A 23172-nucleotide genomic window follows, 5' to 3' on the forward strand; every position below is an offset into this window, starting at 1 on the left:
AAATTTAACGGCAGAATGACGAATAATAAAAGAGGGGTGAAGTGAAAAACAATATAGTTTTATTGCTTCCACCTTTGAACATTCTGACGCCATTTGTTGGTTTTTTTAAGGCTCCATTTGATTTCAATAATTTTTACTTACTTATTCAATTTTAATTTGTTTTGTTTGGATAATTAAAAAATATATATTTATTTAATTAATTTAAGTCGGCCTGCGGACCACCTGTCCCATCGTCGCGGACCACAGGTTGAGAAACACTGCTAATAGGTTGATTAACCAAAAGTTAATCAACCTATTATGTATGTTCATGTATGTTCTCAACATATTACAAAAAAAGGATGCTTTTTTTATATCAAAGAAAACCACATGATTGCATTTTAGAAAAGCATCTCTAATGGATGCCTCTACCTGGACTAGATGATCAATAATGGCATGATAATTTTGGATGCCAGATTGTGTTCTGTAAAAAAAAAAAGTGTTTTTCTCAAGTAAAAGCTGCTGTTGGTGCAAGATTTTCTAGAATTTTGCACCAACAGCTAGTCAGAGCAATAGAATATACCCTCACATAAAATTCTGTTATAAAGGCATAACAGTTGATCACTACAGATGATTTACCATCTCACAATGAATGTTATCTTGCTCAACAGCAGCTGGACTGCATTTAAGCAAAGCAGTTTTCACTTCTTTAGTGAATGCTGTGTTGTATTCTCTTTGGTGCCATTCAAAAAAAAAAAAACTGGACTCATCGTTTTTCTGCTTGATTTTTCGAGCAGCGAACTCAGTGTGGATAAGATGTTGCTGATGTTTTAGCAAAAATCTCCCCAAGTGCATCAGCAACTGTGTATATCCACTGTGTCCAAGGATAGAGAGATGGTGGGTGGTCTACCTGCCCTTTGTTTTTCAGATTTTGTCCCAGACTTATTTTGTGTTGGTTGTTCTTGTTATGGAGAATGTATAATGGATCCAGGATTCCTTATGATTCTGATGCTGGATGTGTCTTGCTTGAGCTCAGGCAGATTTGAAAGCAATGAGGTTTGTTGTGGGATGTCTTCAGAAAATACCCCAAGCTTTCTTCTGAGCTTCTTTGGCAGTAGTGCAATCATCTTTTCACCATGGCTTAGGGAAATGTGAAAACTGGGATGTTTTAGGAATTACAGCTGTGGGAACTTGTATGTATTTATTCATTCAGAATATATTCATTCTGTCATATGGTTCACTGCATCACTGATGGAAGAAGTGATGACTATTGCAGAATCAAATTCTGCTAATGATGAGAAGTGAGCCAGTCAGCTTGCTCATTTTTTATCATGCTGTTTTGACAGACTCCACGACAACTTCACTGTAAGAAAGTTTCAATATTTCTTTTTCATGGCATCCATTGTTGAGCAGCTTCGTTTTTATTATCTTTTGATTTTCAAAGGATAATAAAGTATCTGGTTCCTCTAGGGTACTAGGTACATGAATTATTTTATCTTCTTCAGGGGGAAATGAAAGCATCCTTGTCATCTCTTGATGGCCTATCTATTAAATCATCTGGAGGCTTGTATTTGATCCTCTGCAGTGGACATTCCATTATCTTTTTTTTATTAGTGGATTTTTGTGGTGAGTCCACATCAAGTTTTCTCTTTGATTTGATCTAAGGAGATGAGATGGCAAGCAAATCATATTATTCAAGAATGTTGTAATTGTGAGAAGAAGGGATTATCATATGGGTTTGGATCCCTGTCGACACTTTCTTTACAATTGCCTTCAAAGCATATGAGGGGTTTACCAGATGTTCCTGCCACTTTTGTGGCAAACAGCTTCTTCACTTCCTGATAGGTGATGCATTGCTCTGTTTTTAGTTTTTGGATCTCTCATCCTTCCACCTTTGGGATGCCCGAGAGTAAGCTGGATGGTCTCCCTCACAATTAGAGCATTTTGGTGTGAAGGGGACCATCCAGCTTACTCTCAGGCACATGCCAAAGGTGAAAAAGACCATGAAAACAATCTTTTTTTTTTTTCATAGTCTGCATTGCAGCATCAGGCACAGATAGCAGAGCCATGACAGGCAGTTTGAGAATGACCATACCTCTGACATTTAAAGCATTGCAAAGGGTTTGGGATATACAGCCTTACTGGACAGTTGAGATAGCCTGCTTTGAATGATGTTGGTAGTTTTGGGATGTTGTATGTAAGGATGATGTTTCTGGTATGAAACAGGTGACCATCCCTGTGAATGAGTATTCTCCTCATGGCTGTCACTTCCTGATCTTTCATTTCAGACCAGATCTCCTCATCTGGCATATCAAGGAGATCCTGCCCTAATAATAATCTGAAAATTCTTAAAGTTTTGTGGGCAATAATCATAAGTGGTATTCCTCTTCCTCTGAGAGATGCTGAATGAAGTAAGTTTTCTGATTGTGTCTTAGTTGATGAATGAATAAGTATATCCTGTATGGAGCTTCTTTACAGACTTTGAAGATACTGCCACCCTTCCATGCTTTTTTGGAAGAAGAAGGGTGACATTTTTCCAATAGGACATTCCTCCTGTTGAAGGTATAGTGGAAAACTATAGAGCCACATGTGGATGCCCATTCTCCAGCAAGCAATGATTTCATTTGGGAGTGGAATGCCAGGGTTACTCCTAGATGCTATATGGGCACTTCAGCAAGCTTGTTCCAGAAAATAGGGAAGGAGACTTACTGTGACTTTCTTTACCCTTGTAGGCAAGCCAACTAGCTGAATGATTCTGGCTGGGCATCCAGGACTGCCCATCTTGCCCAAGAAGAGGCCAAAATAGTAATTACCAGCATCTCCCTTTCTGGATATCCACAAGTTGCACTACACGGCAAACATGGCAGCAAGGCGATGGATCTAGTGAAGGTGGTCTCGAAGATAGGATGGTAAAAAAGAATCAAGAGGAGTGCAGCAAAGAATATGGAAGAAAAGCATAGAAGAAGAGTGAAGATAAGGGCCGGCTCCCTCCACCATGAACAAGCCCCTCACATGGAGGGGCATTATGAAGGCAGCATAAGATGAGTGGTAATAATGAGTTGCATGAGAAGTACAATGAACAAGCAAGGAAGATAACTTGGTTATCCATGTTATTCTCTTCAGTGGTTATCCATGGTAAATGGATAACCACTGTGCGAGGAATTGAGTAAAATTAATAAGGCTGTGGAACTTTGATATATCACTGCTTATGTTTTCAGAAAATGTGCCAGGGAACATACAGTACACTTGTTTAATATGAGTTGTACACTGAGGAGTTTCAAAGTGGAAGGTTGGCTATATTACACTGGTTCATAAGAGAGGTGACAAGATTCAAACTTCAAATTATAGACTAGTCTGTGTGTATGAAACACTGTGATTAAAATATTACAGAAGTTATTGGAAGTTTTTTTCACTTTAGGCTATAAATTATATATTTAGTTTAATCCTTTATCCAAGTGTATTATAGAAGTTAATGAGGACTAAAATTCAGAAGTGGGTTGACAACAGTGCCATTATGTTTGATGTTGTTGAGCATGGGTTTGCTAGAGAAAGAGAATGTTTTAGTACTCTGGTGCATACAGAGTGGTACAGATTTTGCAAAGGCTTTTGATAGATTGCCACATGATGAATTGATAGTTAAATTGGAAGAGAAGGGGTTTGATAATGGATTAATGTGTTGAACTGAATACTTGCTATCTTAGTTGTTGATACCTATCAGATGGCACTAGATAAATTATGATATAGTGGCACAACTATAAAAAACAGATTTCCGCATAAAACAGATTCCTAAAAGACTATTAGTGGTTATGTTCAAGGCCACTGCTGATTGTGGAGTGTTTGAATTGGGATATTCAGTTGTGTGCAGATGATGCAAAGTTGGAAAGAATTATGAGGAGTAGAGCAGATGCTGTGGCACTTTACAAGAAGTGAATAATCTGAGTGAATGGTCACAAGAGTGGGGTTTCCTTATCAACATTGCAAAGTGTAAGGTTTCAAAATTTGGGAAACAAAGTTGGGATGAAGAGTATAGAACTGGTGGGGATAAATTGGAGGAGGTCACAGAAATAAGAGATCTGGAGTGATGGTGGATAAGGACCTAAAATATAGAGGACACATTGCTAAAGTTGTGAGGACAGCAGATTTTGGAATTGATGTAGATGATATAGAAGTAAGGAGATTATGGTCCATTGTATAAACCCTTGATTAGGCCACCTAGACTACTGTACATTGGTATGGTTTTCACCTGGTTTTCAAAAAGATGAAGAGACATTGGAAAGGGTCCAGAGGTTATTAAGAGGGTCTCAGGTGGTTTCTGGAATGTTGACTATGAAGAAAGTTTGAGAAAATGCAATTTGTAGAGTCTGAAGGATAGAAGGAAGGAAGGGAAGATATGATCAAGACAAAAGTTGGAAAGGGTTTTTTATCAGATTAACATTGAAGAGGTTTTCCTAGAATGGTGAGATATGTGGGGAGAACAAGAAGTCATCTCTGGTAGCTGTATAAGGAGAGCGTAAAGGAAATAAATAAGAAGCAGATTTTTTTTTTTTTTCTGTATGGAGAGTGATGAACAATTGCAATGAGTATATTGATTGCAGAGAATGTGAATGTGTTTAAGGCATGGTATGACGAGCTGTATGTATGACAGAAGGATATCAACCAATGAGTCTTTGACTCCTTGGAGTTCTGATGATGATAATAATAGAAGTGAAAGTTACGAAAAATGGAAATGAAACGAAAGGCAGAGAAACTGAGGGAGTAAAAGAATGTAAAGATGAAGAAACGAAGTTAGTGATAAGGGATCGAAAAAAGTATGAACAAGGAAACAGAAGTAAGGTGCAGCAGAACGAGAGATAGTGAGATTCCAGGAGTGATAGAGAGTGAAATTATTGCAATGCAAGATTTAATGAAACAGTTATTGAAAATGAAAAATGAAATAAGCAATATGTGGAGTGATGTTAGATGCCTAGTGGAAACTAATCAAAGTTTGCAAGAAAACAGAATGAAAAAACAAAGATTAAAAGAAGTAACGAGTGATTCCAGGATAGCAGTATATGAAGACTCCATAATTAGAAGACTAGTTACTGAGAGAGAGTCCATAAGGTCTGCTATCCAAGTAGGAAAATGAGTAGGATAATTAAGGCATTGGACATAAGGAAGAAACGAGCAAGAGTTGTGATTGTAGGGATGAATGATCTAAGCGGACATAAGAAGGATGTGAGAACGAATATCAGGAGACTTTTGAGAAGAGTGAAAGATGACAGCGTGTTGCTGAAGTATTATGATGATGATGATAAGTTGCGACAGAGAGCTAAAATCATGAATGGTATTCTAGCAGAGCTGTGTCAAAAGAAGGGAGTGAAGTTTGTGGATGTATGTGTTTGAGTTATGGCATGTGTTATGATATGTGTTATGGCATGTGTTTGAGGGAAGATTGAAATTATACAAGCGAAATGGGTTGCATTTAAATGGCTTTGGAGTGAGTGTATTGGAGAAAGCATTGCTGGATGAAAGTACAGTGTGTGGAAGTACAGTGTGACATGTGCAAGAGATCAGAAGAGATGAAGGGAAAAATCAGGAGAGTGGTAATGAAGAGACAGATGTGTTTGAGAGTGGAAACAGTAGTAGTGTGTGAGATGAAGAGAGAATTGGAATGCAAGAGGAACAGGGAAATAGGGGTAGCTTGGGTGGACAGGGAAAAATGGCATAGGGAAAGTGGATATTGAAAGTGGCAGTGAATGTGTGTGCATATGAAGATGGAGGATATTGTGATGTGGGTAGGGAAGTTGTGATAAAGATGATTGGACAGGTGTGGTAGGGAAATCACAACCAACATGTGTCTTGGATAGGACTGGCTATAGACCTAAAAATGAACTGCTCTGTTTGTTTACAAATGCCAGTATCAGAAATAAGGGAGATGAAATGGTTTCAGTGATTGAGTTTATTCGCTCCAGAATCAAAGAGAGCTTCCAGAAATGGAAGGATACAGTATTTTTCACGATGATAGAAAAAGCAAGAAAGGGGGGGGGGGGGTGCTGCTGATGATAGCAGAGGAATTGAGTCCACACAGGGTAGACATGAAAGGGAGAAATAGCGGCAATGGTTATGAGGCAGTGTGGTGTAACGTGAAGGTGTAGAGGAAGACGTATTTAGTTAGAAGTTGTTATAGGCCTGGGAATGTGGAGGAATAGTGATGTAGAAATGTATATACAACTTGGATTAGCAAACAAAGGAAGGGTAATTATTACGGGTGATTTTAATTATGATGGTATAGATTGGAATAAAGAGAAAGCATTTTGGAAATAAGGAAAAGGAATTTCTCAAGTTCTTGAGAAATAACTATCTCAGGCAGCCCGTAAAGGAGGGCATGCAAGGCTCGAGAGTTCTAGATCTGATCATTTCATCGAAAGATGTAATTGTGAGAGGGGTTCCACACTTTCCTCAGTTGGTGAAAGTGATCAGATAGTAATTACCTGTGTTGTGGCTAGTCATATGTAGACTCTTGTGAGGAAAGGATATATGTGGAATTATAAGGCTGGTGATTATGACAAGCTTAGGAGACAGCTCAGAGCTCAAAGTCTGCACAGTTACCTAGTGGCTGTGCGCTTCGCAACCATATGCCTGGAGAAGAAGTGTCCTAGGGTTGATTCCCGTCGGTGATGTGAGGAGCTGAAGGATCTTCCACAGCCATAGCCAAGTTAGTCAGTCTTGGGCATTGACAGTAGGGTTTTTCCCCAGTTTATCCTGGGGTTCTTCATCCTGCAAAGCAGGCAAACTGGCCTTGAGAACTCAACACTACGGACATAGGATACACCGGGGTGTAGGGCTGACCACCTTATCCTGTGAATGGTTTGAGGTCTGATGATTAATAAACCCTTGACACTGCAAGGTAAAAGAGGGAAAAGGAAGATGAGATGAGATTATGACAAGCTTAGGAGACAGCTTGGAGCTATAACATGGAACTAGGAGTTGAGCAGTAAGGAAGCAAATGCTGCATGGGAATTGAAAAGAAATATATAATAGCATCAATGTGGAAATGTATTCTGATGGCCAAAAGGCTAAATAAGGTAGGTGTAAAATGGATGAATGTGAACTTATGCATGAAATCTGGAAAAAGAAAATACTCTGGAGGAAGTACAAGATGTAAGTATAAGATTTCCTTACTCAGTTAGTAAGGAAAACAAAGTGCAGTGTGAGCAGAAATTGGCAAATCAGGCAAAGAAAAACCCTAGAGAGTTTTTTTTAAATAAGTGGCAAGTAGAAGGAAGAATGATCGTGGTAAGATGAAGTTAATGGATGAAAGTGGTAGAATGGTAACTGCTGTAGAAGACATTGCTGAGGTATTCAGCGATCAATTTATAAGGGTGTTTCATCCTGATCAGGCTGGAATCATGAGGAAATTAAGTGTAGAGGACATAGGAGAGGATGGATTAATTGTGAGTGAGCAGGAGGTCTTTGAAAAAATAAATAACCTTGATCAATAAGACAACAGGATTTAATGGCATTTCACCACGCTTCTTAAGGGAATGTTCCAGGGAATTGGCAGTAGCATTGGCATTCCTGTTTAATAAAAGTCTTGCGGAAGCACATGTTCCAAGGGAGTGGAAGGAGGGTAAAACTGTTCTACTCACATAAAGGAGGTGATAAGGCTGTGGTTTAAATTATAGGATGGTCTGTATATCGGGAGTTGAGGTGAAAGTACTGGAGAGATTGGTGAGAAGTAGGATACAGAAATGAATTGATAACAGCAGTATTCTCTGTGGTTATCAGCATGGGTTTGTTAAGGGGCAATCATGTTTCACTAACTTACTTATGTACTATAACAAGGTGACAAATACCTTGGACATGGGAGATGCATATACAGTGGTGTACTTAGATTTTGCAAAGACTTTTGATAGACTACCACACGACAAGCTCTTAAATAAATTGAAACAGATGGGATTGGATAACAGACTTCTGAGTTGGATCAGTGACTGGCTGTCGGAGAGGTATCAGAAAATTGTATATGAGGGTGCAGTTTCCCGAAAGAGAAAGGTCAGTAATGGTGTGCTGCAGGGGTCAGTTTTGGGGCCACTGTTGTTCAATTTGTATGTTAACAATATTTGGATGGGTTTAACTAGTGATATGCAGATGTTTGCAGATGATGCAAAACTGGTGAGAACAATGCAGAGTCAAGCAGATGTTATGGCCTTACAAGAGGATTTGAATAGATTGCATGATTGGGCAGGTAAGTGGAACTGTCAGCTCAATGTTGCCAAGTATAAGGTTTGAGATTTGGTAAGCAATGATGGGATGCAAAGTATACACTTGGTGGGGAAGCTTTAATGGAAGTAGAGCTCTAGGAGTGATGGTGGACAAGGACGTCCTGAAATTCTGGGGCCACATTGCACAAGTTGCGAAGACGTCACATCGGATAATGGCAATGATGTCATTGTATAAGGCCTTGATCAGGACTCATATGGATTATTGTGCACAGATTTGGTTGATGGTTTTTAATGGTATGTTAAGAAAGGGTCAAGAGAAGGTTCACAAAGGTGATCAGTGGTCTTTGAAATTTGGAGTATGAGGACAGATTGAGAGAATGTAAGTTGCAGAGTCTCGTAAATAGGAGGAAGAGGAGGGGGATATTATCGAGACATATAAGCTATCAGGGTTGTTATCAGGTCGACATGGAAGAGATGTTTCATAGAATGGGAGAGGGAGGTAAAACAAGAGGCCATTGCTGTAAACTGTATAAGGAGGGTGTGAGCAGAGGAGCGAGGGGTAGGTTCTTTGCATGAAGAGTGGTTGGTGAGTGGAATGCATTGCCTGAGTGTGTTGTAGGTGTAGACACATTGAATTAGTTTAAAGCATAGGTGGAACAGCACTGTGTGCAATAGTATGTACCTCAATTGATAAGTCTCTGACACTCTGTGGAGATCAAATGTTAATAATAATAATAATCTGTTGTTCTCCATTGTTCACTGTAATTCGTGACCCTAATGGTATCAGAGTAATCGAAGGCTATGTGTAATTCTTTCTATCTCTATGTCTTCTCTTTAAATTTTCCTTCTACCACTTTAAGGCAAGCTTGAAGGCCTCAAGATGGCAGCTCCATCACCAAGCTATATTGCAGATGGCCAGTAACCTTCTCAATTTAACTCACCAAAAAGACTCATGAAAATAAAAAATGGACATATATTTTTGGTAATGAACTGGCTTGGAAAAGAAAACTATTGAAACCAAAAAAAAAAAAAAAAACTGAAATACACCTAATGGAATATAGCTACCTAGAATGTGAGAAGTATCCACCACAAAAGCATAGAACTGGACCAAGCATTAGAAGAAAGAAATGTAAAAATAGTAGTAATTATAGAATTTAAAAAAAAAAAAAAAGCAGAGAGGAACAGACGAAACTGAAAATTATATCTCTATATACAGTGGGGTAAAAGCAAGAGAGCGAAAGATCTAAATCTGGTGTAATGGTTTTTTTACATAAATATCTTAGAAACAATATAATCCTGGTAACTTCTCTCACGTGCCACCTTAGGTAATTATTTCTTTGTAGCTGAATAAATTCCATTTCTTCCTATCTACGTCCCCATAATTATTACTTGCCCTGCATCCACTGAGCTTACTTGTCAATGCATACCATTCACATCTTCCTGTGCATCCCCTGGTCTACAGTAGTAACAAGCAATATATTTTGTCCTCAAGATCTCAACAAGTACATAACATCAAGTACATACACTACCCTCTGCTTCTCTGACCTCCTGCTGAACTCTTCCTACTCTTCTTGGCTGCAGTTCATCTACTATCATATTCTCTCTATCCTGCCTAAACCACAGCATCCTGCACATACTAGATTATCTTCTGTCATCTCTTTCCCGAATAATTCCAATTAGTATACAAAAAGTGTAATAGCTCCTTGGGTCCATACCTATCCCATTCAGATTTGGTACCTGAGGAACTATATTCAGCATCTTTTGATCATTCTCAGATAACCTGCCTCAAATATTGCTGTACACATGCTTAACCTGCATCCCCATTCTGGTTTCCCTGATTTTGCACTACCATTCACATCAGAATCATTCCACACATCTACAAACTGCACATCATTCTTTCTGTACAACCTATGTATTAACTCATGACATTTTGTCACTTTTAAAATAGCCTCAACTGACATCATTAATATTTGCATATAGTATATACTTATAGTATGCTCAACTTTGCTGAACCAAGAAAAGATCTCCCATTACTGAGTGCATACAGATATAGTTATGTTCATAATAATAGCAAATTCTTCTTCTTCTTCCTAACATGGAGTTTAGGTCATGTGGCCTGTTCCAGTCTCATGCCATCTCTTTCTTGGTCTTCCGATTCTTCTCTTTCCACTTATTTTGTATCTGTATAATATTTTTGGTAGTCTGCTGTTGTCCATTCGATTTAAATGTTCTAGCCATTTTTGTTTATACTGTCTTATGTAGTAATTAATTGGTTTTATTTTCAGGGATTGTAAGATTTCTTCATTTGTTTTGTGGTCCCACTTGGTATATCCAGCTGTTTTTCTGAGGAACTTCATTTCTGCTGTTTGAATTTGTTTTTCATCTTTCCTTTTCATGGTCCATGTTTCACTTCTGTATAGTAGAGCTGGTTTTGACAAGACATTATATAGTCTGATTCTAGTGTGTTTTTGTACTAGATCTCTTAAATATATTATTTATTATGCCATTTACTTTGACAAAGTTTGATATTTTAGTGTCTATGTCTTTTTCCTCTTCGTATGATAGATCACATCCCAAGTATCTGAAAGTGTTTACTTGTTCTAGTATTTTATTATCTATCATTATTTTACTTCTTATTGGGTTTTCTCCTTTGAATGCTATTATTTTTGATTATTTTTGTTTTTTCTTTAGATATTGTCATATTATATTGCTTTCAGATATCATTTAATGATTTTTGTAAGTCATCTTCTGATGTAGCTAATACTATTTGATCATCTGCAAATAGTAGTGTATCTATCTTCATTTGCGGGGTCATTTGTATACCAAATGGGTTATGCTGTTTTCAGATTGTTAATATTTCATTTATATATATATATATATTGAAAAGCAGAGGTGAGAGGGTACATCTTTGTCATACTTCTCTTGATATATCTTTCCATTTTGAGATGTGTTCTAATTTAACTGCTATTTTATTTCTTATATATATTTCTTGAATAGATTGTAAAAGTTGGTTTGGCTTGTTTAAATCAGTTAATATTTTAAACAATTTTTGTCTACTAATTTTGTCAAAGGCTTTTTCATAATCAATAAAGGCCACGTGTGTTTCTTTTTGAAATTCTCTTCTCTTTTCTATTAATAATTTTAAAGTAAAAATTGGATCTATGTAGGATCGGCCCTTTCGGAAACCATTTTGTTCTTCTAGTAAGTTGTCTTCTACAATGCTACTTAGTTTCTCTTTTAATATTCCTGCATATATTTTATAGCCTATATTCAGCAGGCTAATTCCCCTATAATTATTGCAATTGTCTTTATTTCCTTTTTTATAGATTGGGATGACCAGTGCTTTTTTCCAAGAGTTAGGGGTTTTTCCGGACATCCAAATCATATTAAAAAATTTCAGAAGTCTTTCATTAAATTTTTCACCTGCAGTTGTACAGTTCTATATTTATATTGTCTTCTCCTGGTGTTTTCCTATTTTTCATCTTCTTTATTATAATTTTCAGTTCTAACATTGTGATATTTTCTATTAGATCATTCTTTGTCTTATAAAATTTTATTTCATTGTTCTCATCTGTCCAGAGATTTTGGAAATAGGTCACCCATTTTTCTAAATCTATTGTTTGTATTTTTATCTTTTCTTTTATTTCTTTATTCATGAATTTTATTACTTTATAGGTTTTGGGTTGTAGCTTAAATAAATCCTTTGCTAGTTCTGTTACGAAATTGTTCCATCTTTCTCTATGTTTTTTCCTTACTTCTCATTTTGCAATTGCACTATTTCTTTTATGCTCTATTTCTGCTTCTATTGTTTTGGAATTTAGCCATTTCTGGTAACTGTCCTTTTTGGTTTTTATTATATTTTCTATTTCTTTGTTCCAGTCTCATAGTCCTCTTTTTCTAATCCATTTGTGCTTTATTCCTAAGATTTCTGTTGCTGCTTTTGTGAGAATTTGTTTCAAATTTTCCCATTCATCTTCTATGTCACTTGATTTCTGTTTTTAAGTTTGTGCATTTTTGATATTGTAGTCTAACTTGAGGATCCTGTAATGAAGAAATTTTGTAACTTGGCTGGTAAGAATTTTCAATTCTATGTGTTTTTAGCCACTTTGGTTTAAAACGAATTTTTGCAGATACCATATAATGATCAGAATTTAATTCAAAGCCTTGATATGCTCTTATGTCTAAAATTAACTCCACTAATTTAAAATTTGCGATAACGTAGTCAATTACTGATTTGTATCCTCTGGCTGACCAAGTATATTTATGTATTTCTTTGTGTTTAAACATTGAATTCATTATTCTCATATTATTATAAATGACAAAATCACGCAATCTGCGACCATTTTGATTACATGTATCTTCGCCAAATTTACCTTTGTTTGTTTAGTATTTTTTGTTTCCTATTCTGGGCATTTAAATCTCCTGCTAGCAGTAAATAGTCAGTTTTGTTTGTTTTATCTATGGCATTCTGTAATTCTTTATAAAATATATTACTGTTTTCTTCTTTTCCCTCTTCTGATGCATATGCACCAATTATTGTTATGTGGCCTCTTAATGTCTTGAGTCTAATTTCTATTAGTCTTTCATTCAAATAGTTGTAATATACAATATTGTTCTTTAGGGATTTATGTACCATAATCATCATACCTGCTTTTGCTCTTTCTTCTTTTTTTACGCAAATTAGCATGATGTGTGTTGGTCAAGTAATAATTATAGCAGATTTCAAGTACAGAGACATATATTGGGAGCAAGAAATATCATATTAGCAGGAAGAAAATGGAATTTATTCACCTACTAAGGGGTTTGAGAGTGTTTCTGGTTAGAGGAACAGAAGATCAGTTGATAACCAACATGCCCACACTGACTCCAACTGAGGAGAGAGAGAGATATGTAGTCTTGATTTAGGAGGTTATGAAACAGAATTTTCAGTTTAACATGTTCGCTGCCAACTACAAGTATACTTGTAGTTCGTATATGAGCTTCACAAGCCAACTACGAGTATACTCGTATGTCAATTTACCGACCTCCTATGCCAAACATGAGTTAACCCTTAGTATAATTACCTTAATTTGGATCCTTGGATTCTGAATAAAGCGAAGAGCACGTCTGGGGGCTTGATAGAAGGGAAATAATTTCAACTAAAATATAGTATATTATGTATGTGCCTCAGAAGCCAACTACGAATATACTTGTATGTCAATTACCAACCTCCTATGCCAAGCGCGAGCTAATCCGTGGTATAACACGTAATTTGTAAATCAATTTAAAACTGATAAAAATCAATTAAAAATAATAAAATGAAATCAATAAAATAAAAACCAATTTATTCAAATTACGAATGATACACTTTAAAACAATTTTCCAGGCACAATGGGTTTTTCCTGGCAAAGAGGACAATAATAACGTGTTTTGCGTCGTTGTTTGTTTCGTGTACATACTCGGCATGGCTTTGTCAGCGAATATTTTTTTCTGTAGGTGGTAAAATTTCCAAATAATGAAGATCCCGAATCCTGCTGATAATCTGTGATACTGTAAACTTATCCATTCCAACAAAAACTGAGATTATATTGATCTCTAAATTTTAACACAGGCGTTGCGTTTCCAGTAATTATATTATAAAATTTATACGCATTTTGAATGTATATATCAAGAATGTGTATTGCCAATTTCTTTGGCCATCTAATTTCATCTTATTTTCATCTTATTTGGCCATCTTACTATTCCCCCACCCCCCTTTGTAAGGGGGGGAAATAGTAAGAAAGCATTTGATCAGAAAGATCGATGCCTGACATACCCAAATTATAGTCTCTAACGATATTTGGTTTTAATTGAATTTTACCATTCCGATTTTTTACTTCAACCATTTAAAATTTGTGCATATTTGATATGGAAAGAACTTCCCTCTTATCCTTCCATTTGTGATGATTAATTCATTAAATTCATCATCGCTCATATTAGCGTAAACTTCTAATTCTTTATCAGTAAGTTTTCTTTTACTGGTCATGGCGAAACTGAAGGTTTTTAGAGACTAGACCAGTGGTCACCAAAGTGGTCGATATTGATCCCTAGGGGTCGATATAACGTTGTTAGGGGTTGATAGAAAAATATAAGACATCATTGTACGGGTAATATTTAATTCGATTAACTTAAATTATCTCCATCCTGAATGACAACGCAATTAAGAGTGAACATGGGAACAGTGACATGAATAGGACCTATAAGATGGAGCAAGGTAATGAAAATAGTTACGGAGGTCAATCAAAATGACGTATTTACCAATAAACGGATGTTGATGGTTCCCACCTAGCTGACGCGGCAGGAGCGAGATTGCAACACGCATGTGCGGTTGCTTATTTACTTATACTTGCACGTATTCGATCCCAGTCTCATTTTTGCACATAGACATACAAGTGAGCGTTAATGTTCTAAAATTCATCAACATATATATTACGTTCTAAAATTCATCAACATACATGTTCTAAAATTCATCAACATAATATTAAAATTACATAATAGTAAAATAAAGGGGGTCGATAAAAAGTCAAGAAACTCTTGAAGGGGTCGGCAGTCAAAAACGTTTGGCGACCCCTAGGACTAGACGCAATAAACACATTCATCAGTGCATGTAATATATGGGTGGGGGTGATACGAGATTACTCATAGTTGGCATACGAAACAAAATTCTGTCTGATAAGCGGGCTATGAGATTACTCGTAGTGACCTTGAAGACGCGAAAGCGCTTGGCATGCAGGAACAAACTATGCCCGAGTAGCATGGCAGCAGACATGTTAAAAAGGATATATGTCAAACCTTAACAGTGATTGGATATCAGAGCAGTTTTGTATATAATAAATAAAGAGCTGTAGAACACTTTTTTTTGGGACTAGCAATCCCACATGAAAATCTTGCCATTTACCAATTTGCAGTGGGCCAGCATGGTAAATTATGGCCCAAGCTTCCAAGATGAATTGGATAAGAATAAAATGGCCCACATTTCCCAGAGGTTGTTACTACACACAACAGCAGAGAGTTAAAATTGAAGGCTGAGAGTGCTAAGAATCAGTTGTGGAGTTCGAATCAGAAGAAACTCTTGATTTACTGGAGTCGAAGTTGGCAAAATCTACTGAATCCGACTCCTAATGAATTTTAATTTTAATATAAATAATATGTTAAAATTTTCTTTTTCACAGATAATAATTTGATTAATCTATTTTTTTTATGGGTTATATTTTCAGGATATATTTTAATTTTGAGTTCTGTGCAAATTTCAAAATAAAACATATATTATGATAATTTATATATTATATTAGTGAAAACAGCACTCAATGAAAAAATCCACAATGGCAAAATAAAAAGTGTTAACAAAGTCCGCTAATTTTGAACACTTTACAGTAACAGATGGGAAATATTATGTCTTCTAGAAGATGAATTATAGAATTCTATGTATTATAGAAGATGAAGATTGTGAAAAAGCATGTGATTCAAAATTACTAGTTTTTGTGGTTTTGATATCATATATTCCTATTACTATGTTATATATAGCCTTTTCATAAAAATATAACATCAATTGACCAATGTTTACATAGCTATAGCCTTTAGACACAAACTTTAACAAGTCAGAGAGTTAAAAAAAAGTAGCCTGATGATTCATGCCAGCAATGATGAAATGCCTTGTATGTTGAGTGCTTTCAATCAATATAGGACATAAATAATTAGAATATTTATTTTCTACATTGATATATAAATAAAGAAGTTGAAGTCAGAGTCTAAGGTACCATAAATTGAGGAGTCAGAGTCAAAGGTTTTATGTACTGACTCAACAGCCTTGCTAAGAATCCAGGGGTAAATATATCATGTTGCCATTGGAAACTAAACCCTGGAACTCTAAATTGTAGGACACTCTGCACAGAAGAATAGATAACTAAGTTAACAGAAGAGTTAAAGCAACTAAAATGGAACATTTTTGGATTGTGGGAGGTTAGACATATTAGTGAAGAAATTCTTCAGTTGAAAAAACAGTGATATATCGTATTATAGAGACCATAATAAGGAAAGAATCAATGAAGATGGTTCTTGATAAATAAAAAATTGAAGAATATTATCAGAGAATTTGACAGTATGTCTGAACCTGAACTCAATCTCAAGACATCTCTCATGACATATCATAAATTTATTATTATATGGGCACCACATGGAGTACGAAGACCCATCACAGGAGACCCTATCTATCCACACAATCTATCATACCTCTCCTTGAATCCATTAACAGACAAAACACTCACAATTGACTCTGGCAACCCATTCCACTCATTCACAACTCTCCAAGCAAAAAATCTATTCTTCACACCTTTATTCAACTTCCAAGGATGACTTCTTGTTCTGTTCCCCATAGTTAAGTGCTGAAACATTTCCTGTGCATCAATCCTATAAAATCCTTTAGAAACTTACATGATTCTATCATATCCCTGCTTTTTCCCCCATCAATCACAGACACACCCTCAATCTACACTCATAGAGAACATTTCACAGGCCACTCACCATCTTGATCACTTGTCTCTGAATTCTTTCCACTGTTTCCTCATCCCCAAGAAACCAAGGGGACCAGACTTGAGCACAGTAATCCATAAGTAGGCTAATCAAAACCTTATAAACAGGAATAACTTCCTTATCTCTCATGTTAATGTGTTCTTCAATAGCCAAGTAATCTTATGGACTAACTTAGCAACCTTAGAAATATGTCTTCTAAACTTTAGATTATGCCTACCACCCATAAATCTCTAGCTTTATCTATTTCTTGTAGTACAGTGCCATCAATGTGATACATGGCTTGCAAACTATTTTTCCCAAAATGCATAACTTTACATTTCTTTGCATTAAATTGACACCCATTAACTTTTGCCCATAGAGAGAGCTATTTAAATCGCCCTGCAAGCTCTCCACATTGAATTCATTAACTACTATTCTACCTAATTTTGCATCATCAGCAAACAACTGAATATTTCCTTTCAGGTTATTTCCTATATCATTTATGTACAAAATAAACAGCTAAGGTCCCATAAATAAATAGCACTGAATCTTGCAGCACACCACTAGTAACCTGTTTTTGCATCGATTCTGTTCCTCCATATGGCATATGGAGGAGCAGAATCGATGTCTGTTCAGCAGCCACCCACTTAACCAATGTCTATCCCCATTTTTTCTAATTTGCATAATAGAGTTCCATGTGGCATTCTGTCAAATACCCTTGAAAAATCCAGCAAAATCATCATGTGGCAATTTTTTTTATCCAACTCATCTGTTACTCTATTATAAAGTTAGGCATGACTGACCCTTCACAAAACCATGTCGGCCCTCATACAGTATCATATTTTTATCTAACCATTCTTGAATTCTCTCTCTCTATGTTCACTGCGCATCTACAGATGCCGTATAGTCACTACGATGCTCGATGATGTTCCACACCAGGCCTCGCCATGTAGTCCTATTGTTTGCTTTTCTGGCAGCCTCAACTCTCTGAAGAACAGTCACTCCACACACGCCATCCATCCATCTCATTGATGGTCTATCCTTGCCTCTTTTTCCAGGAACTTTACCTTCTATTACTGTTCTGAGAAGTCCTCCTTCCATCCTTTCTATGTGTCCAAAATATTTTAACTTTCTTCTGTCAATATCCTTAAGGAGCCTTAAAGTTCTACTAATCTTTTCTAACACCCATTCATTTGTACGTCTTTCAGTATATGATATCCTCAGCAGCCTTCTATAACACCACATCTCAAAAGCAGATATCAGTTTCTTATCTGACTTCTTTAGGTTCCAAGTCTCGCATCCATAAGTTGCTGTTGGAAAAACAACTGACTCTAAAATCCTCAACTTTGTTCCCATGGAGATAGATCCATCCTTCCAGATTTCAGACAGGTCTCTGACTGTTGTTTTAGCCATTCCTAACCTTTTTCTGACATCTTCTGAACAGCAATTCTTCACATTACTAATGAATCCCAGGTACTCAAACTTGCTGACTTCCTCAATTCTTTCTCCATTATTTCTCCTTGAATTCTCAACCAATTTTTATAGTACTTTTACTGCCATGCCTGAGATACTGATTGGTCTATAATTTGCTACTGTAGACTTACAACCTCCCTTATTCAAGGGAATTATTTTGCCCTCTTTCCACTCCCTTGGAACTCTAGCAGAGCTAATACTTAAAAAGGGTTAGTCAGAGGATAATATATCCTTCTAAAGTGGTCAGTCAGTAACTCAACAATTTTATCTGCTTCTCTCTCCTCGTGACCATCATCACTCATTAAAGTTAATCTTCCACAGTCATTCTTCCTCTTACTTGCTACATAACAAAAGAACTCTGTGATTTCCATTGGCCAGCTTAGCTAGATGAGATTTCGTTGCTCAGTCAGTATAGACGAAGCCCTCTGGTTGTTAAGACCTGGGTTCAATTCCCATCCATGACGTGAAGAACCTTTACGCGGTCTCTTTCGATTAAAGGTGAGTTAGCTGGTCTTATACGAAGTAGAGAATTTTTTTCCCTCCCAGAAACTTGGGTTTTTCATTCCTCAGAAGAAGAACTGGCCAGTAGAACACACACAATTTACAGACAAGAATACTTGGAGGCATAGGGATAACCGTCTTATCCTCGTATAACGGTTAAGAAATCCAAGGATACCTAGAAGGCTATGAGCAAGTGCTGTTAAAGCCACTGATGGAAGGACGGCTTAGCTAGATTCTTCTCATAATCTGATATTGTCTTCCTTGCCATGCTTCTCACCTTTTTCTTTATATACCTTCCATAGCTTTTTCTTCTTTTGCAGCTCGTGGTTAATGATATTACTCATCCATCTAACTCCTATTTGATTAACTCTCCTTACCTAAGGTAAGGAGAGTTAATCAGATAGGAGTTAATCAGTTAATCATAGCCACATAAGATATACAATAAGGTAACCATAATGTATACAATTTAATATTGTTTCTTCTAGATGACCATTAACTATATCCCATGCACTACTAACATCCTTACCCTGCAGTGTTTTATGCCATGGCAAAGCTTTTTCCTAAGCTTGTCATAATCACATGTCTTGTAGTTCCACATATACCCTTTCTTGAGAGAATATTCATCATGTTTTACAATTTTCCTAGTCAAGACTGCATGTCACTTTAACCAATCAGAGGCAATGTTATCACCTTAGTTATGGATAGCTCTTCTGATCCTAAGACTAGTTCCAATACTCTCCCACCCTAGTCCACTCCATTACATGCTGCCTTAAGTAATTATCTCTTAGTTTACTTGCTTCATAGTTGAAGTCTGCCATATCACTTGACTTGTACTCATTATACTAATTTGGTGATGCATGTCTTCCAGATCATCTGTGGAACTCCCTGGCCTATAACAACAACCAACTGTATATTTTGTCTTACTGGTATTAATCTCCTTAAGCAGAGCTGACTGCTAAAAGGCATGTCCCCAGGTGGCAGATAGGGGAGTGACCTTTAGATATAAAGGCTAGCTGGGAAACCTGATGAATAAGCAGTCGCAGACCAACAGCAGTACTCACTAACAGGGCGTGGAGGAAAACCTATAAAAACATCATCTCACTCAAAACCTCACATTAGTCCAAGGACAGAACTACGTCATTGTGAATCAGTACCACCATATAAGCACTCATATATGATGGTGGACTGACAACATCATCAACACAGAAGATGAGGAGGAGCAGTCAAAAAGAAGGCCAACTGCTTAACATCTCCACTGAGCAGGCAGGACTCTCTACAAGGAAAATGCTGGTGTAAAAAGCCAAGTTGGTTGGTTATTGCAGGTGAACAAGGCAAGGGGAATCCACTTAACTATTAATCCAAAGTAAAGTAGCACATGAAAGAATGCCTACAAATGATATGCGAACTGGCAACTATGGGGCTGTAACCTCAACAAGCATCGTGCCTGGCAGGAGAGAGATGACAAGGACTCTCAGGTCGTTAGCACATTAAATCCTTGTATCAACATAGCCATATAGAATGTACACACCCTACTATGAGCAGGAAAGCTGGAGAATTTGAAAAATGAAATGAGAAAAAATAAAATAAATATTATAGGAGTAAGTGAAACAAGATGGAAAGATGAAAGAGACTTTCAAAGCGATGAATACAGAGTAATTCATACAGGCAGCAAAAATGGACACAATGGGCTAGAATTTCAAATACATAAACAGGCAACCAAAGTGCCGATGGAAGTGGAGGTAATAAGTAAAAGGTGCATGATGGCAAGATTATCAGCCAAACTGGCAGATCTGAGAATACAAATATATATGCCAACATCAGGACAAAATGAAGATGAAGTGAAAGAAATCTATGAACAAATTGAAAGACTATTGAGGAAGGCAAAAACAAACAAAAATGTAGATCTGACAACAACCTAGTAATGATGAAAAGCCAATTAAAATGGAAACCCAAAGTCCAAAGCTAGAAAGAAACTGAATGTAGAAATTTTAAAAGAAAAGGAAATGAAATAAAGATTCAAAGATTGCACTGACGAACAAATAAACAAATTTAAAAAAGAAAAAGATCTGGGAACTATAAATACTGACTTTGAAAGACATCAAAACAATAATAAATGGAGTAGCAGAAGAATGCACAGGAATAAAATCACAAGAACTAATAAAGCCATAGATCACTACTGAAATATTATGTAAAATGAAGGAAGACGAAAATGGAAAAATATTAAACACAAAAGCAGGGCAAATTATGTATAAAACAATCAAAAACGAAGTGGAGAAAATGGAGAAGCTAAAGAAAACTGGTGTAGTTAACAATGTAAGGAAATAGAAGAAATAGAGAAACTATGAAGAAGTGATATAGCCTACAAGAAGATAAAGAATATTACATACAAACTCAGAGGTATAACCGCTTTTGTGCTAAATGACAAATAGGGAAACCCTAAGATAAAGAAGAAAAGATGGCAAGAATATGTATAAGAATTGTATAAATAAACAAAATCATTCCTGCAATTACCAGAAAGGAAACACAAACTCGGAAATAATATAATGTAAATTACTCGTGACAAATTCACAAGTAATTTACAACAACAACTAAGGTACCAGGCAAAGTAATTAAGGAAGCAAATGAACAGGTAAAAGACAAGGTGATTGCTGATATTTTTGAAAAAGAAATATGGCCAGAAGACTTTTTATGCTTTCTCATGGTACCCATCCCTAAAAAGATTAAATCAATAGACTGTATCCACTATAGAACAATAAGCTTAGCAAGTCATATGTCAAAAATATTCCTAAAAATAATAAAAAACATGACTAGAATCAAAATCAGAAACCTATCTTGAAGAAAACCAATTTGGCTTCAGAAAAGAATGAGAAACCAGGGAAGCAATTCTAGCTTTCAGGCATCTTGGTGAACGTATGATAGAACAAGGACAACACCTGTATATATGCTTTATAGACTACGAAAAGGCATTTGACATGGTCTCACTTCTGGTCACAGGATCAGAAGATCTATCCAAGGTGACAATATTGCCTCTGATTGGTTAAAGTGACATACAGTCTTGACTTGGGAGATTGTAAAACATGAACAACATTCTCTCAAGAAGGGGTATATGTGGAACTACAAGGCATGTGATTATGACAAGCGTAAGAAAAAGCTTTGCCATGGCATTAAAAGAAAAAGCATAAACTCTTCCCATTGATGAGAGGGATAGGAATAGAAGAACAAATAATAAAGTTGATCTGGTAACTGTATAAACATCAAACAGCAGTAGTGTCTATGCAAGAGGGATGGAAACAGCTAAAATTGAGACAGAGATTGTAAGACAAGGATGTCTACTTTCCCCAGTCCTTTTTAACATTGTTGCAGAACAAAATGATGAGGGGAAGCTTTAAATAAAGAGTACAGAATTGTGATAAATGGCAAAAGAGTAAATGTTATTAAATTTGCAGATGGACCAAGCAATAATAGCAGGTGGCTCTAATGGACTAGAGAAAATGTTGAAAGGAATAAATAACAAGTTATCTGAATACGGCATGAGAATAAACTTCACAAAAACAAAGGCAACAACAATGGGAAATAAACCCCATACTGTGAACATCAGAATAGAAGATAAACCCATTAAACATGATGACATTGCACAAAAGAAGTTAAATCAAGAATTGCACAGGCAAAAAAAGCATTTTACAACAAATAGCACATACTCACATCAAGCAAACTGACATTGAACTAAGAAAATGACCTTTGTCTGGCCAGTCGCATCATATGCTTCAGAAACTTGGACACTCCTTAAACAAGATCAGAAATTCCTAGAATCCTTCGAGATGCGGTGCTGGAGACAATTAATGAAAGTGAGTTGGAAAGAAAAGAAAAGCAATGATAAAGTTCTCAAAAAAGTTCGTAAAGAAAGAAGTATATTGGATACCATAAAGAAGAGGCAACTCAAATGGATAGCACAACTACTAAGGCATAAATTTACTCAATACAGTAATAGAAGGGAAAATCCTGGTAAAAGAATGAGGAGAAGAACAACAGTAAACTTCATCAAACAACTATGTAAAGATTCAGAACAAGAAGATATGGAGAAATGAAGAGAATTGCCGAAGAGAGGAACAAATGACAGGGAACTGTGTGCTACAGCCAACCAGTCCATGGACTAAAGGATCACACTCTTAATCTCACACCAGACTGCATCAAATGAACAGCCATTCTCCTGCTAATTTCCTATTCTTTTTACATTATAGAAAATTATGGAGACAAGTACTGTGTTAGAGCAAAACTTTAGTTTAATATGAACCAAAATGAACACTCAACGTTTTGACCTTCATATCAAGGTCGTCATCATCATCATCTGCAGCATACACATATATACAGAGAAACAAGCTGCACTACAATCTACATGGTTTGCTAAAGTTATTGACCAACTGTTACAACAATTATTAGCCTGACCTCTGGTGAAAAAAAAAAAAAAAAAAACATGAATGATGGATACAATTTACTA

The 23172-nt window shown here is 36.3% G+C and overlaps 1 protein-coding gene across 1 annotated transcript in view; it reads right to left on the bottom strand.

The window, feature by feature from the left end:
• Nucleotides 1-15229: 15229 nt before the first annotated feature.
• Nucleotides 15230-23172, bottom strand: part of LOC150093712 (centrosomal protein of 290 kDa-like) — a 462999-nt gene continuing 455056 nt past the window's right edge. Inside the window, exon 26 of the mRNA XM_090412505.1 lies at nt 15230-15313. Coding sequence (XP_090268631.1) covers nt 15230-15313 — 84 coding nt within the window. The remainder of the gene's footprint in view (nt 15314-23172) is intronic.

This window comes from Typopeltis vanoorti, chromosome 23, assembly GCF_054136105.1.
Source record: "Typopeltis vanoorti isolate ZY-2024b chromosome 23, IOZ_Tvanoo_1.0, whole genome shotgun sequence".
Classification (NCBI taxonomy): Eukaryota; Metazoa; Arthropoda; class Arachnida; order Uropygi; family Thelyphonidae; genus Typopeltis; species Typopeltis vanoorti.